Source organism: Rhincodon typus, chromosome 29 (genome assembly GCF_021869965.1).
Source record: "Rhincodon typus isolate 14 chromosome 29, sRhiTyp1.1, whole genome shotgun sequence".
Lineage (NCBI taxonomy): Eukaryota > Metazoa > Chordata > Chondrichthyes > Orectolobiformes > Rhincodontidae > Rhincodon > Rhincodon typus.
The window spans coordinates 9,587,096-9,602,966 of record NC_063360.1 but is presented as its reverse complement, the minus strand read 5'-3'; the positions used below and the strand labels follow the sequence as shown (position 1 = coordinate 9,602,966).

The 15,871-nt window shown below is 42.4% G+C and overlaps 1 protein-coding gene across 3 annotated transcripts in view; it reads left to right on the top strand.

Annotated features, from left to right (window-relative positions):
* The window catches only part of LOC109922174 (signal-transducing adaptor protein 1), a 55,546-nt gene that overhangs the window by 20,851 nt on the left and 18,824 nt on the right, over positions 1–15,871 (top strand). For all 3 annotated transcript variants that reach the window (XM_048614168.1, XM_048614167.1, XM_048614166.1), the window contains exons 3-10: positions 499–618; positions 1,479–1,535; positions 2,217–2,383; positions 3,103–3,234; positions 6,928–6,997; positions 8,053–8,155; positions 10,613–10,696; positions 13,131–13,202. In XM_048614168.1, coding sequence (XP_048470125.1) covers positions 499–618; positions 1,479–1,535; positions 2,217–2,383; positions 3,103–3,234; positions 6,928–6,997; positions 8,053–8,155; positions 10,613–10,696; positions 13,131–13,202 — 805 coding nt within the window. The remainder of the gene's footprint in view (positions 1–498; positions 619–1,478; positions 1,536–2,216; positions 2,384–3,102; positions 3,235–6,927; positions 6,998–8,052; positions 8,156–10,612; positions 10,697–13,130; positions 13,203–15,871) is intronic.

The window sequence follows — 15,871 nt, the reverse complement described above, 5'->3', positions numbered from 1 at the left end:
TCGAGTTCCTGCAAGCATTGCAGCTCAACGGTAAGACTCTGTCTTCCAATTTTGCTCGATATAGCCCAGTTCCTCTTAATAGACCCAGCAGCTGGTATAAGTGTCTGCTCTCTTGCAGACATTGCGGTCACAGCCTCTGTGGCTGGTTTATGTGCAGGTGGGAAGTTTAATTTGTTGTTGGATGTAAAGCTAGACCTTCCTGGGAGCTGAAGCTTCCATTAAAGGTGGAGGAAGTCAGTACAGGTTGGTGATTGGGAAGCCACGTCAATGGTGAATCTGAACCTGTCTCCATTCAACAGGACATAACGAGCAATGTTTCTCATTTGCGTGGCTTCTCCAAGTCGATTGTCGAACCTGAGAAAATTGCATCTTGTAAGCTCCTATGGATGCAAGAACACCACTTCATTTATACTGTATCTTTGTTACTCATAGTCAATGCACCATAACACTTGAGCACTGTATAAGCTCTGAGAAACATTTTTAAATTTTTTTTTTCAGTATATTGAGAAAATCTGTCTTGATGACTTTGTAGCTGTAGTAAATGAGGACAGCCATGACATGGACCTGCAAGCAGCCAACTTAATACTGAAGCTGAAGCAAGGAGATGTTAAATTAAAGGTAGCACTTTGTTCTTGATCTTGAATTCCACCATTCTCTCCCTGGGCAGTTTATTTCTCCAGCAAACATTTCTTATTTCAATTAATATTCCTGTAACTTGCCTCACCCAGAAAGGTCTCAGTGCGTCACCTGTGGCAGATCTGTCAACACTGGAGGAATCCTCGAGATATGAATTGTTCACCAGGAGCACCTGTCAGACTGAAATTGTAAATATGGTTTACAGCAGCATGCTGCCTGTCACATAAGCAACAGGGAAGAGCCAAACAACATTAATGTAATATTTTCTAGCCTCCTTATCCCCTTTCTTTTTCTTGCCCTTGTGGAAGAGATCCAAAACTCAGGCCCTATTTGTTTGTTCTGGGTGGATGTTGAGGAGGAGCATTGAGTTCCTCTGCTTCACCAGCTGTTATCGACACTGACAAATAAAAAGCAGGTCAACTGTTCATTTGGCTTTTTGCTCATTTTGTGAGATCTTGCTTTGTGTAAAATAGTTGCTATGTTCACTTTGATACCCTTACTGTTAAAATGGATCACTTCATTTTGATGTTTCTGAGCAAGGCGATATTCTGAACAATGTAATTAGGCGATATATAAATGCGAGTCATTCAGTTCCTTCTGCTTATATGTTTTGTTCTTCTGTCAGCATTGTGTGCATCTAGAGTAGATAAAAGCACCACACGGCAAATGGAAGCAATCTCAGATTCTTATAATGAAAATTTTCTATTAAAGCTACAAATCCTCCAGTTGTCATTTGAGGATCTTTAACTGGTGTCCATGTCCTTTTTATCAGGATGGTGAAATACAAAACAAACCTCGAATCCCATGGCTTTTTATAATTGTCTTTTTTCATTCCTCTGTAGGCAGATAGTTTGGAGAGCCGAGAACAGTGGAAAGGTTTTATTCACACGGTTGCAAAGGTAATCCAGCTCTTATTCTCGTTTGTAGCCTGGATGACTGGTGGAATAAACATTGTCTGAATATTCAGAACCTATGCAATGCAGTAACTTGAGACCAAACAGAAGATGAATAGTGAGGATTGTGTAGCTCATTGAATGGACTCGAAAGGACCTTTTGATGGTCTGTTGCCTACAACCATTCAACTTTTTGACTGGTCTGTTTTGGAACACTTTGTTGGCCGTGAGTGCAGAGTAGATAGGTAGAATTCATATTAAGTAAGTTTAAATTGACTGGTTTGGCCAGAACAAAAGAGAGCTCTCCCTCTCCCTCCTTCTGTGTAGATTTTGTCCTCCAGATAGGCATGTCAGCTTTCAAAAGGGTACTGTATTTTTGAAAGTGTGCAATTTACCGTCCTCCAGTTAACCTCAGCAATTTATAAGCAGTCATAATTATAGAGATTCCTAAAGAATTCCTGAATGGTGACCTTAAAGGGTCAGTCCAATTAGAAAGTAAGAAATGCAAATATTTTTCCAGTTTTTGGAATACCCGTGAACAATGCCAAAGGAAAGTGGTGCTCCAAACTCTTCATATTAAACAGCTAAATAGATGCTAGGTTTTAAATAAGGAACTGTGATGTTTTTTTCATATACTGAGATGGTTGTTTTGATCTAAATGCTACTTTGCACATTTTCTTTCTGTAGTTGGAGATCCCCAACCTGGACCTCCTCCCTGGACAGTTTCATAGACTTAAGGAGGTACTTGAGGAAGAGATAAAACAACGCAGGAAGTCGACACCTCCACCACTCCCGGCACGACCAGCAACTCCAGACCCTGGAGACAGCTATGATGATGTAGAAAACCTGCCCAGGTATCTTGCTGGGATGTGGGAAGAAGGTTTGGGGATGGGGAGGAGGGGTAGAAGTGTTGGGGGAGTGATATAGATCTTGAGTTATTGAAGAGGAGCAAAGAGAAGAGAGGAAAACGAAAGGTTATGCATGTCCATCCCCTCATTTTTATTTTCTTCACTCCTTCTGCTGAAGGCGATGTCTTCATACAGCTTTACTCTCCAGTGCATCAGCAAACTGGTCAGTTTTCATTGACAAACTCTTCTGTTGTAAGGGGAGCATCATATTCTAGCTGAATGCCATTCTCATGGTTTTCAGTACTGGACTGAAGAAAATCAGAAGCACTGGATGAATTTGATCATCTCTAGCCCAACTAGGGAGCCCAACTGCTACCCTGATTTGATCATCTAATTAGTACAACCCAGAGATTAGACTTGGGACATTCTACATTTGTGTGGCTTCAGAGATAGAGAATCACTGGGGGAACCTGGAAACACTAATTGCTGAAAACTACACCCTGCATTATGATCCCATGAACATTTGAATGAAACCTTCCGAATTAATATTTTAATGGCAGGGTTTATCTATTCAGTTTGAAGGGACCAACACCTCCATGAAAAGACCAGACTAAAGAATTTGATGTGAAAGCATCATTGCATAACGCAGGCTTTGTGCATGTACAGCTTTCCATTTAGTTAAATCTTGTTAAGTTTTAACTGTTTTTTATCTTGATCTCTTCCAGATGCTACTATAAGATCTCACGGGTTGAGGCTGAGATCATGTTAGAGAGAAACATGGAGAATGGAAACTTCTTAATGAGACCAGGCAGTGACAATAAGAGCATTGCAATTACAACACGGCAAATGTTCAAAAAGTAAGAAAGAAAGAACTTGAATTTATAATAATTAGGGTCTTGCTGCAACTTTGTCATCCCAAAACACTTTGCAATCAATAGATAACAAGCATTGAATTAATTTTGAAGTACAGTGTATGTTATATTGTTGGATACAGCAGCCATTTTAACTATAACAATGTCCTGAAAACTGCAGGAGAATGACAAATGAAGAACTAATTATGGAGAGAAGATGGCCTAGTGGTATCATTGCTAGACTATTGAGGTAGAGACCCATTTAACGTCTGGGAATTCAGGTTTGAATCTGGACGTGGAAGATTGAGGATGAAATAACTCCACCGAGCCCAGTATCCTGTCACCAACTCATCCTTTGTTTACATAAGCGCAGTACATAGGCTCTGACCAGCCAGCTCAGAGCAAGTTCCTAGAAAGAAGAAACTCTCTGAATCTCCTGTTTATATCTGTCAGTCAGGGCACCCTAATATGCCCAGGTTAACAATCCCAATCAAGGATCTCATAGTCAATGAGGTGCATCTGGCCTTGGTTCCAATCACTACATTGGCTTTTGCATTCAGTTTTTAAAAAGTGCGGAATTAAGGCTCTAATCACAAAACTGTTGCCGATTGTCAGAAAAACTATCATCTTTACCTGGTCTAGCTTACACGTGACTCCAGACCCACAGCAATTTGGTTGATTATTATCTGCCCTCTGGGCAATTAAGGATGGGCAATAAATGCTGACCTAGCCAGTGACACCCACATCCCATGAATGAGTGAAGAAAAGGCTGAAAATACTCAGCAGGTGGAACAGGATCTGTGGAGACAGAAACAGAAGTAATGTTTCAGGTCAGTGACCTCTCTGGTAAGAAGTTGAGAATGCTCCAGGTTTTAGGGGGCGCAAGTCAAAGGTGGGAGGAGATAAGGAGTGTCTGTTATAGGGTGGGAAACGGAAGATATTAAATGACAAGGGGGATGATGGTGCAAGGTAAAAGCAGATAGAAATGGGACAAGTAAAGAAGTGAAATATGGGCCTTCGGAGGTTTAAATGGGAGCAACAGAATACTCACCAGCACCTGCTGTTCCAACTAAATATGGGGGCAGCGCTTAAGATCTGAAATTGTTGAGTTTAAAATGTTTAAGGTGCCTAATCAAAAGTTGAGGTGCTCATGCTCCAGTCGTGCTTCATTGACCAAGGATTGACCTTGGAGACCAAGGACATACAGGCCAGAGTAGAGATTAGAAATAAAAGCTTCGAATCATGCGTAAATAGAAATTTCTGCAGAGTGGCCGCCTAATGTGTATTTGCCCTGTCTGATGGGCTGGTTAGCTGGATGGATGATATGTGATTTACAGTGACGCCAATGATTCAGGTTCAATTCCCACCCTGGCTGAGGTTACCATGAAGGTCCTCCCTTCTCAACCTCACCCCTTGTCTGAGGTATGGTGACCCTCACATTAAACTCATCACTAGCTCCTCATGGGAGCACGAGGCAGCGCCGATACAGTCATCAATGTAACGGAGGAAGAGGTGGCGTTTAGGGCCAGTGTAGGTACAGAAGAGGGATCCCCATGAGGAGCTCGAACAGTTCATCCACCTCACCAACACCTTCCGCCCCAACCTTAAGTTCACCTGGACCATCCCCAATACCTCTCTCTCCTTCCTGGATCTCTGTCTCCATCTCTGGCAACCACCTAGAAACCGATATCCATTTCAAGCCCACCGACTCCCACAGCTACCTAGAATACACCTCCTCCCACCCACCTTCCTGCAAAAATGCCATCCCCTATTCCCAATTCCTTTGCCTCCGCCGCATCTGCTCCCAGGATGAGGCATTCCACTCCCGTACATCTCAGATGTCCTCATTTTTCAAAGACCGCAACTTCCCCCCCCTTCAGTGGTCGAGAACACCCTCGACCGTGTCTCCCGCATTTCCCACAACTCATCCCTCACATCCCCTCCCCTGCAATAACAACCAAAACAGAGTCCCCCTCGTCCTCATGTACCACCCCACCAACCTCCGGATCCAAAGCATCATCTTCCGACACTTCCACCATCTGCAATCCGACCCCACCACCAAAGACATTTTTCCCTCCCCACGCTTATCTGCTTTCCGGAGGGACCACTCTCTCCAGGACTCCCTTGTCCGCTCCACACTCCCCTCCAGCCCCACCACACCCGGCACTTTTCCCTGCAACCGCAGGAAGTGCTACACCTCCCCCCTCACCCCCATCCCAGGCACCAAGAAGACTTTCCACATCAAGCAGATGTTCACCTGCACATCTGCTAATGTGGTATACTGCATCCACTGTACCCGTTGTGGCCTCCTCTACATCGGGGAAACCAAGCAGAGGCTTGGGGACCACTTTGCAGAACACCTACGCTCGGTTCGCAATAAACAACTGCACCTCCCAGTCGCGAACCATTTCAACTCCCCCCTCCCATTCCTCAGATGACATGTCCATCCTAGGCCTCCTGCAGTGCCACAATGATGCTACCCAAAGGTTGCAGGAACAGCAACTCATATTCCACTTGGGAACCCTGCAGCCCAATGGTATCAATGTGGACTTCACAAGCTTCAAAATCTCCCCTCCCCCTATCGCATCCCAAAACCAGCCCAGCTCGTCCCCGGCTCCCTAACCTGTCCTTCCTCCCACCTATCCCCTCCTCGCACCTCAAGCCCCACCCCCATCTCCTACCTACTAACCTCGTCCCGCCCCCTTGACCTGTCCGTCCTCCCTGGACTGACCTATCTCCTCCCTACCTCCCCACCTACACTCACCTTTACTGGCTCCATCCCCACCTCTTTGAGCTGTCTGTCTCCTCTCCACCTATCTTCTCCCCTCTCCCTATTTATTTCAGAACCCCCTTCCCCTCTCCCATTTGTGAAGAAGGGTCTAGGCCCGAAACGTCAGCCTTCCTGCTCCTCTGATGCTGCTTGGCCTGTTGTGTTCATCCAGCTCTACACCTTGTTATCTCAGTAGGCAGAAAGCCAAATTTCTGGATAGTTTGGTCATGGGATGTGGGCATTACTGGCTAGGGCAGCATTTATTGCTATTCCCTCAATACCCTTGAGCAGGCGATGGTAAGCTACTTCGTTGAATTGCTGCAAATCATGGGAGTTAGCTATCCACATATCTGTGAAGAAAGGGAATTGATAAGTAAGACCCATTAACAGTGAAGGAAGAGCTCATACAGTTCCAAATATTTGAAGAAGCCCCCTCAGTTGCAACTTCATTAAATGTGCTTGGGTTCATTAGACCACGCTTCTTCTCCCATCATTAAGTTGGGTAAGGATTAGGTTGCAAATGTTAGGAATACAAAGTATCTCTTTCAAACAATAAGAGTTAAATTTGCAACAAATTACAAAGTTAGGATTTGAAAGCTTAATGGCTTAGACAGACAATGTAACTATATGAAAGCAAAAAGCAGTAGAATGTTATTTTGTGGAGAAACCTTGGACTGAGCCAAAATGCAACTTGGAAGAAAGCAATCAACGGTGAAAATAAATGATTAGGTAAATGTCAAACGGGTTTCAGAAGTCTGTCTATTACAGAGGGAAAGGAAGACTCAAGGTGTTATGGGATTGCAAAGTTTACATGTCCTGAATAAATACAAGTTAGTCAGAACCATTGTGATAAGGGCATGAGACAATGGTCTTAGAAGTAGAAAATGTTAGTGATTTGCTTAAAGTAAAATTTTATTTTACATTTTCAGCAAAGCACTTATAAAGCATTACCGAGTCCACTGTGCAGAAAATGGATACATAGTTGAAGTCGAGGGTGGAGTAAGTAAATGGCTGTATAATTATTTCTCTATAAAATAATTCTCATACTGAGAGGCACAGCTGACAGATGTACCTTCCATTGTTGTTCTGGATGACACGGGGCAGGAAGGTGCCTGGGTTTGAGCAATCAGATTTAGACTGGCAATCCTCCTGAGTTAGACTTTCGGGTTACAGAGAGGAAGAATCACCCTGCAATCTCATACTGAAATTGCTACTCAGTGAGCGATATTAGAAAGTGTAATTATGTAGTTGTCGGGGGAAAATAGAGTGAGCTTTGTGATGAAATCACCTATTACTGATGCTTGTGTGTCCACGATCACTTCATTTCAAGCAACTCACTGAATTGCTGGAGAAAGATAATATGTGGGAACTATACCCCCATGAGGAGTCAGCATATATAGGCAGAAATATATGCTAACATGAATGTTTTTAGAACTTATATTTGTTATACGTGATCATAAACTGATCATAATACTTTTTGGCCAATTCTAAACTAGTATTAATTCTTCACTCCTACATAAGAAAGTTTGAAGTTTTGAAACTCTGAACTTTGAGTGCATTCCTTTGCAATCATGGGAAAACATTCACAATCTTCTCTGCCAACCTTGTCACAAAGCTAAAATACGTTTTACATCTCTGTCAGTCAACCCTTCATCACAGATAACATCTCTGTCTTCAATGCCAATTCCACATGTACTTGCATACATACCATTCATGTTTTAATGTTTTAATGTTGGTAGGAAATGATTACAGCAAATGTTTATCATAACTTTAAAATGGTGCTTTGGCTAGCTGATGTTGAGACTCCGTCTGATTCCAGACCAAAATAGAACTTACTCCTCCAGTCAGTTGTATTTCTTTTTCTGTCTGGTGTCAGCTTGGGTTCTTCCTGATTCAGTTCACAATGTAACTGCACCCTCATTGTAAAGTAAAACTGCTTCACACCAATCCTACAGGTTCAATGTGAGACATATGCACTCTAAGTACCAATATTCTGCTTTGTCTGTTAATCAAGTTGTGTTAAAGCCTTAACAAAATTTTCTGATATTTTCCAGATCTTGTGCAGCAGCAAGCAGGAAGTAATCAATTATTTTGTTCAACAAACCAATGGAGTTTTGAAGCCTTTGGAAAGATCAATGGACTATGAAGTCAATATGAGTATGTTTCGTCTTTCATTGTTCATAGATCTATTGGTTATTTCACAAATAACAAATGATTACACTGAACACAGAGTCATAGAGTCTTACAGCGTGGAAACAGACCCTTGGGTCTAACCAGTTCATGCTAAACATAATCCTAAACTAAATTAATCCCACCTGCCTGCTCCTGGCCCACATCGCTCCAAACGTTTCCTCTTTATGTATTTATCTAAGTGTCTTTTAAACATTGTAACTGTGCCCACCTCCACCACTTCCTCAGGAAGTTCATTCCACATGCGAACCACCTTCTGTGTAAAACATTTGCCCCTCATGTCTCTTTTAAATCTCTCTCCTCTCACTTTAAAAATGTGTCCCCAGTCTTGAAATCCCCCATCCTAGGAAAAAGACACCTATCATTAACCCTAATTATACGCCACATATTTTATAAAACCCTGAGGTCACCTCTTAACCTCCTATGCTTCAGTGAAGAAGTCCAAACCATGATTACTTGCTGGCGGAGGGATGGCTGGGAGACTTATTTTCTGCAGTGATCCTTCATTATGCACAGAAGATGTAGACTGACAAGTTTTAAAGTTTTGTCATGGCTAATCATTTGGCTACACTAATCCTAGTCATTCCCATAAGCATTCTGAGCATCTTAGAGCTAGGAGAATGTCTGTACCACTCAATATTTAACCTATGATGATAAAAGCCAGGAGTGGAATGATAGTGTTCTCTAATGACCTGACTTCGATGTTATTCTTGGTTGCATACTTGGTTCTTCAATCACTTGGAAGCCAGACCAAGCCAATATATGATGACATGAGGGCATGTGCACATTGTTAAACTGCTGTAAAAGTAGAAAGCAATAGCTGAGTGGATTAAGTTGGCTCAATTGGTACTGCTACTCTTGGCACATTATGACATAAGCCAATGCTTTTACCCCAGCACTTGACCATGTCTAACATAGTCCTGAAAGAATGTCACTCTACCATCTTTCTGGGTAGTCAGATACCTACTACAAATTGGACTGTCAAGCTAAGAGGCAACAAGGTGCAGAGCTGGATGAACACAGCAGGCCAAGCAGCATCATAGGAGCAGGAAGGCTGACGTTTCGGGCCTAGACCCTTCTTCAGAAGGGTCTCCTGAGGAAGGGTCTAGGCCCGAAGCATCAGCCTTCCTGCTCCTCTGATGCTGCTTGGCCTGCTGTGTTCATCCAGCTCTGCACCTTGTTGTCTCGGATTGTCAAGCTAAGACCTTGCTTACCAGTGAAATTTCCCAGTGTCCTGTTAATGTTCTACCCTCAATGAACACCATTATAAACTATATAAACTGGTCATTCATCTCGGTTACTGTTTCGAATCCCTTGCTGTATATGAACTTACTGCCATAATTATCTGTATAATATGGAATACTGCATTCAATTCTGGTCTCCCAGAAGGATGTTGCAAAACTTGGAAGAGTTCAGAAAAGACTTACAAGGATGTTGCCAGGGTTGGATTGTTTGAACTATAGGGAGAGGCTGAATAGGCTGGGGCTATTTCCCTGGAGCATTGGAGGCTGAGGGGTGACCTTTATAGAGGTTTATAAAATAATGAGGGGGATGGATAAGGTGAATAGCCAAGGTCTTTTCCACGGTGTAGCGAAGTCCAAAACTAGAGGCCATAGGTTTAAGGTGAGAGGAGAAAGATTTAAAAGGGACCTAAGGGACAACATTTTCATACACAGGGTGATGTGTCTGGAATGAGCTGCCGGAGGAAGTGGCGGAGTCTGGTACAATTACAATATTTAAAAGGCATCTGGATGGGTAGATAAATAGGAAGGGTTTAGAGGGATATTGGCCAAATGCTGGCAAATGGGACTAGATTAATTTAGGATATCTGGTCTATTTTCATGCTGTACAGTTCTATGACTCTAATAGTGACTGTAGTTCAGAAAATAATTTAACCAGTGTGATTAAATATGTTCAGAATGTTATCTAAATGTAGATTCTTTCCTACATTTGTTTTTCACCAGTTTAATCTTATAACCAATCAAATTATCACAACTTTGTTTGAAGCAATGCAGTTATGTCCAAAATGTATCTATTCTCTTTTTTTTTAAACTATCCCTTCAGTGACCTATTTTCAATTGGTAAAAAGATAAGGTTAATATTAACCTAAGCTGCCTGACAAGAAATTGGCATGGCTGCATTGGCCATCATTTATTATTAAACTACTGGCCAATTTCATTTGATTGATATCCTGTATAACAAGCCTGTGATTGAGTTATGTCAATGCCACCTACTCCCCCCACCCCCTGCCAACCCAGCTTGGTCAAATTATGTTAAAATTAACTACATCTCCCCCCGTTTACTCTAGAATTTCACCCTTGAGAGATATTTGATACAAAGAGGACGTAATTGCTTGTGAACACCACTGTGTCGATCTTGTGTAAAACACCCATCAAAGTTGCTATCCCTGTCACTTTATTTTAGGTTTTGTGCAGGAAGATGTTGAGAGTGGTGAAGTGATCCATCAGAAGCCCCTAAAAAGGACAACCAAGACATCACTCCCAGCAGGTAATCTGATACCTGTGCAGTGACTTTCTGATGTTGGTTATTTGTTGTCTTTGAGAAGAGAGCGACCTGCAAAAAACAACCCAAATACTTGTCGCCTTCAGTTGCAGATGAAAAGGCTAAAGATATTAAGTGAGAGATAGTAGGAACTGCAGATGCTGGGTCTAGGCCTGAAATGTCAGCCTTCCTGCTCCTCTAATGCTGCTTGGCCTGCTGTGTTCATCCAGCTCTACACCTTGTTATCAAAGATATTAAGTGCATTATTTGCAGAGGGGGGAAACTTAGAGTTTATTTCATTGAACTTTCTAAGGTTAGAAATAGAACTTAATTAGTAAGAGGATCAAAGGTTGTAGGGAGAAGCCAGGAGAATGGGGTTGAGAAACTTATCAGCCATGATTGAATAACAGAGTCTATTTCTGCTCCTATATCTTATGGTCGTATGGTCTAATGAGTGACATTGACCAGGCATAAGTCAAGTAGCAAGAAACAGTTGATTTATGAATGGAAAGAGAAGTTAGGCGAACATTTCCAAAGGGTAATGTATCTTTGTAATAGGTTAATGGGTACATGCTGTAAAACAGGCAGCATTAAGTATTCAGAAGAAGCTTTGGCATGTGATAAGATTATACGAATTGCTGAGTTGGTGAGAATTCCCCTATTGTCTTTGTTAATGGGAGAAACCATTGGTCCAGGGTTTGAGTGCTGGAAGTACAGAGTCTGATGATCGATAATTGAAAGATGAATGATGGGTGAATGTTTTTGGGTAGAAACCTTGCCTCAGAATTGATGAAAGAAACAGAGTGCTTCCTTGTTAAACTGTCCAAAATGACCAACACAAAGACAGGAGCCAAAGAGAGAGTAGCAGCAGATAAAGAATAAGATAACAGAAATTCTATCTCTTAAAGAAGAGACTAAAGTATTTAACAGCATGTGTAAACATTATAAAATTGAGCAAAGTGCTGGATGATAAAAGATGATGATCTAAGTCAAGCTGCTGAAAATATGTTAGAATAACAAGAAAGGAAGAATGATACAATATACAAGGGACCTTATTGAATATGAAACTCACAGACAAAAGGGGCAACATAGAGGCCAGGCTTTTCCAGTTTTTCGAATAAATCTGATTGGTTATCAGGGGGTTTTCGCCTGGAATTAGCACCCTGGAGCAGGAGGCTCTGTACAACTGGAGTTACTGGCAAACCAGAGACCGGCAGCTTCAGAACCTGATGACACCACAGTGAAGGCCATGGTCGCTGCTGAGATATTGTCCCACTCATCCCTCCATCCCCCTGTTCCCCAACACCACCCATACTGTTCCCCACTGCTGGCTCCCAGGAAAGGTAAGGGCATTTGGTGAGAGTCATAGGGAGAAGGAAGGAGGCAAAGTCTGGTCTTCCTCTCCTAGATTGAGTTCAGCAATCTTGCACAAATTTTGCAGATCAAAGGAACCACCCTGCAAGCTGACAATTTCCCCATACTAGTTTACCCTTTGTATAGGTGGATACTTTCTCATCCCACCTAGAGCTAATATAATTGCAGGGATTTACCCTTACTAAAAGTGATTGCATTGACCAATCTAAACAACCTCAATTGGCAGTGGGATGGGAGTGTTTGGGTATTGCCGCTCAGAATTTAATTCCTATAGTGGTGAGAAGATTGTGGGTGTCTGCCTGATGCCAATCTGCCTGATCATCTTTCTTTCCAGCTACTTTCCCTCCTCTGTTTTTCAGGAGGGGAAGTTCCATCTGTAAAGTTGTTAGGGGTAGTATGTGTATAGGAGAAAGGTGCGAGGCTGTTTGTGTGGAGCTTAAGGTGGCACGTGGCTCAGTTGTGAGCACTGCAGCCTCACAGCGCCAGGGACCTGGTTTCGATTCCACCCTGGGGCAATTGTCTGTGTGGAGTTTGCACATTCTCCATTTGTCTGCGTGAGTTTCCTCTGGGTGCTCTGGTTTCCTCCTACAATCCAAAGATGGATAGTTTGGGATGGATTGGCCATGCTGAATTGTCCATAGTGTCCAGGGATGTGCAGGCTAGGTGGATTAGCCATGGGAAAGGCAAGATTACAGGGATAAGATGGGAGGGTCACTTTGGACTTGCTGGGCTGAATGGCCTTCTTCTACACTGTGTAGAGATTCTACGATTCTAGGTTGAAATTAGAAAGCTGGAGTGAGCATGGGAGAGGCAGTTGAAGCCGTGAGTCAGAATGGTGAGGCTTTTGCCTGTAGATAGCATGTAGATGTTTACTGAAGTAGTCACTAAGTTTGAGTTTAATGTCTCCATTACAAGCAACAAATACCATGGGAAGGAAGTCCACCATATGAAGGGGTTCTCCTATTTTTCTTCAATCAATCTGATGAAGGGACCCTATCCAAATAGTGATGTATATTTATGTTTAGTCATTCTTCTTGTTACCTTGTCATTATTCTCTTCTTCACAGGGAAGGAAGAGAAACCAGGTCCAAGGTTTCCTGAGATCATGGAACCAGAAGCAGAGTACCTCAATGATTATGGTAAATTCTTTTTCTCTCTGTGTAACGTCCAATGCACTGTTGAAATGTTAAATGTGATTAACTATCCCTAGCTTATGATGAATTCCAACATAGTATTCATATTTTTATTTTCCAATTTTTACCCATTTTTTTCTGATGGTACAGTCTCCTGCTGGGTAAGGTTACACAGATTTTCATCTATTACCATGTTCCTGTGACTAGGTTGATTGTCAGCATGATCCCAAGAGTATCATAGCTATCTTGGCAATTGTGTCCTCACTCAATATCGCATGGGGCACCTTCTAATAGAAGTAACTACAGCCATCAGAAATAGACCCATCCTTAGCCCAAGAATGCTGACATATCAATCTGAGTAAGGTTTAGTTAATTTACCACAAACCAGGGAATAAACTTAGGGCTGTCAGAACAAGATGATGCAGTTCCACATTGGTTAACATCTTTACCAATTCAACAGTTTGGGATATTGTACGTGATCAGACTTCAGATAATAAAACTATTCCTATCCTGAAAGAAACATTGTTGTTCTAGTATTTCTGGTTGTTTCAACATAGTCAAGTGTCAGCTGACAACTCAACAACCCGAATCTTGGTGTCCAGAACCTGGGGTCACAGTACAAGGATTCGGGATAGATGACTTAGGATGGAGATGAGGAGACGTTTCTTCACCCAAAGAGTGGTGAGCCTGTACAATTCCTTACCACAGGAAATAGTTGATGCCGAAACATTGAATGTATTCAAGAGGCAGCTAGATATAGCACTTGGGGTGAATGGGATCAAAGATTATGGGGAGAAAGCAGGACTAGGCTATTGAGTTAGACGATCAGCCATGATCGTGAAAAATGGCAGAGCAGGCTTGAAGGGCCGAATGGCCTCCACCTGTTCATATCTTCTATGTTTCTATGACTGGAAGTTACTGCTTGGTCCCAAAATGCTATCAAGGTTAACCATAGGCTGTTGTTGGGAAGTCTAAACTGTGATAATACTTGAGAGGCTCTGATAAATCCCTTTATTATAGCTGGGAGTATGTGCCAATTTAGCTTGACTACATTTTCTTAAAGAGGTATTTAAACTTTGACACTGGTGCCTTGATAATGTCTCAGTTTTAAAGCTCTCACCCCTGTGTTTGAATCCTTCCTTTGCTTTATCTTTCCCTGTCTTAGTAACTTCCTATGGCCCCACAATCTTCTGTGATCTCTCTGTTCCTCCAATTTGAGGTTCTTATGCTTCTCAGTTTTTATTAAAGCGTTGAAAGTTATACCCTTTTCTCCATTTAGTCTCCGTTTTAAATTATTCTTTAAAACCTACATCGTCGATCAAGCTTTTCGTCACCAAGTCACATGCAGAGATATTGGGTTAGGGGTCAAATTTTGTCTAATAATGCTCCTGTGGAGTATCACAGATTGTTCTTGACATGTTACAGGGACTCTATCAATGCAAGTTCTTGTTACTTCAAGACCACTGTAAGTAACCAGTCCAAAGATGCGCAAGTTAGGAGCACTGGCCATGCTAAATCGCCCATAGTGTCCAGGGATGTGCAGGTTAGGTGGATTAGCCATTGGCAATGCAGAGTTACAGGGATAGGGTAGGGGTTGAGTCTGGGTGGGATGCTCTTCAAAGGTTCAGTGTGGACTTGATGGGTCCAATGTCCTGCTTCCAAACTGTAGGCATTCTGTGATTATTATGACATTTATTCAGGGCTGCTGTGCCAGATAAGAATAATCACTACACAATCCTTTCTGGCAGAGTTCCAGAATTTGTGGTAAATCAACAGCAAGTTTCTTTCTACAGATGGTTACATGTTTCATTCTGCAACCACACCCTTTACTGATGCAATCTGTTTACCTCAACATTTTACAAGTACATTTTTAAAATACTTTGCTGGACTGTGTGCATCACTGTCAAAGCCTTGTTGCCCATCTCTAATTGCCTTTGAGAAATGGTAGTGAAGTGCTTTCTTGAACTCCTGCAGTCTATCTGTTAAGTATTGTCCAGGAGCGGGTGATTGGCTTTCAAATGGCATAGCAGCAGGAAGATATACCACATCCCACAATCGTTTCCCATCTCTAGGCCTAGTGTCAAAGGATTAGTAAAATTTGAGACAGTGAGTCTGGCTTACTTTCATCCTAGAGATGAGGAACTATTATATCTCTGTGGGTGTGAATTATTTGAATTTCCTTCATAGAATTCCTATAGTGTGGAAGCAGGCCACTTATCCCATTGAGTCCACACCAATTCTCCGAAAAGCATCCCACCCAGACCCACACCACTACCCTATCCCTGTAACCCTGCATTTTCCATGGCTAATCTACCTAACCTGCACATCCCTGGAATACTCGGGGCTATTTAGCATGACCAAGCCACCTAACCTACACATCTTTGGACTGTGGGAGGAAATTGGAGCACCCAGAGGAAACCCAAGCAGACACGGAGAATGTGCAAACTCCACACAATTACCTGATGGTGGAATTGAACCCGAGTCCCTGGTGCTGTGAGGACGCAGTGCTGCCCTCAAAAGGCAGAGGATACAAAATCTTTAAATAATTTTCAGGCAAACATAGATTGATTCTTGATCATCAAAGGGATGGAGGATTATTGGGGGCATGCAGGAATGTTGTAATGAAGTTAAAATTAGATCAGCCATGATCTTTTTGAAAAGTGGAGCTGACCTGA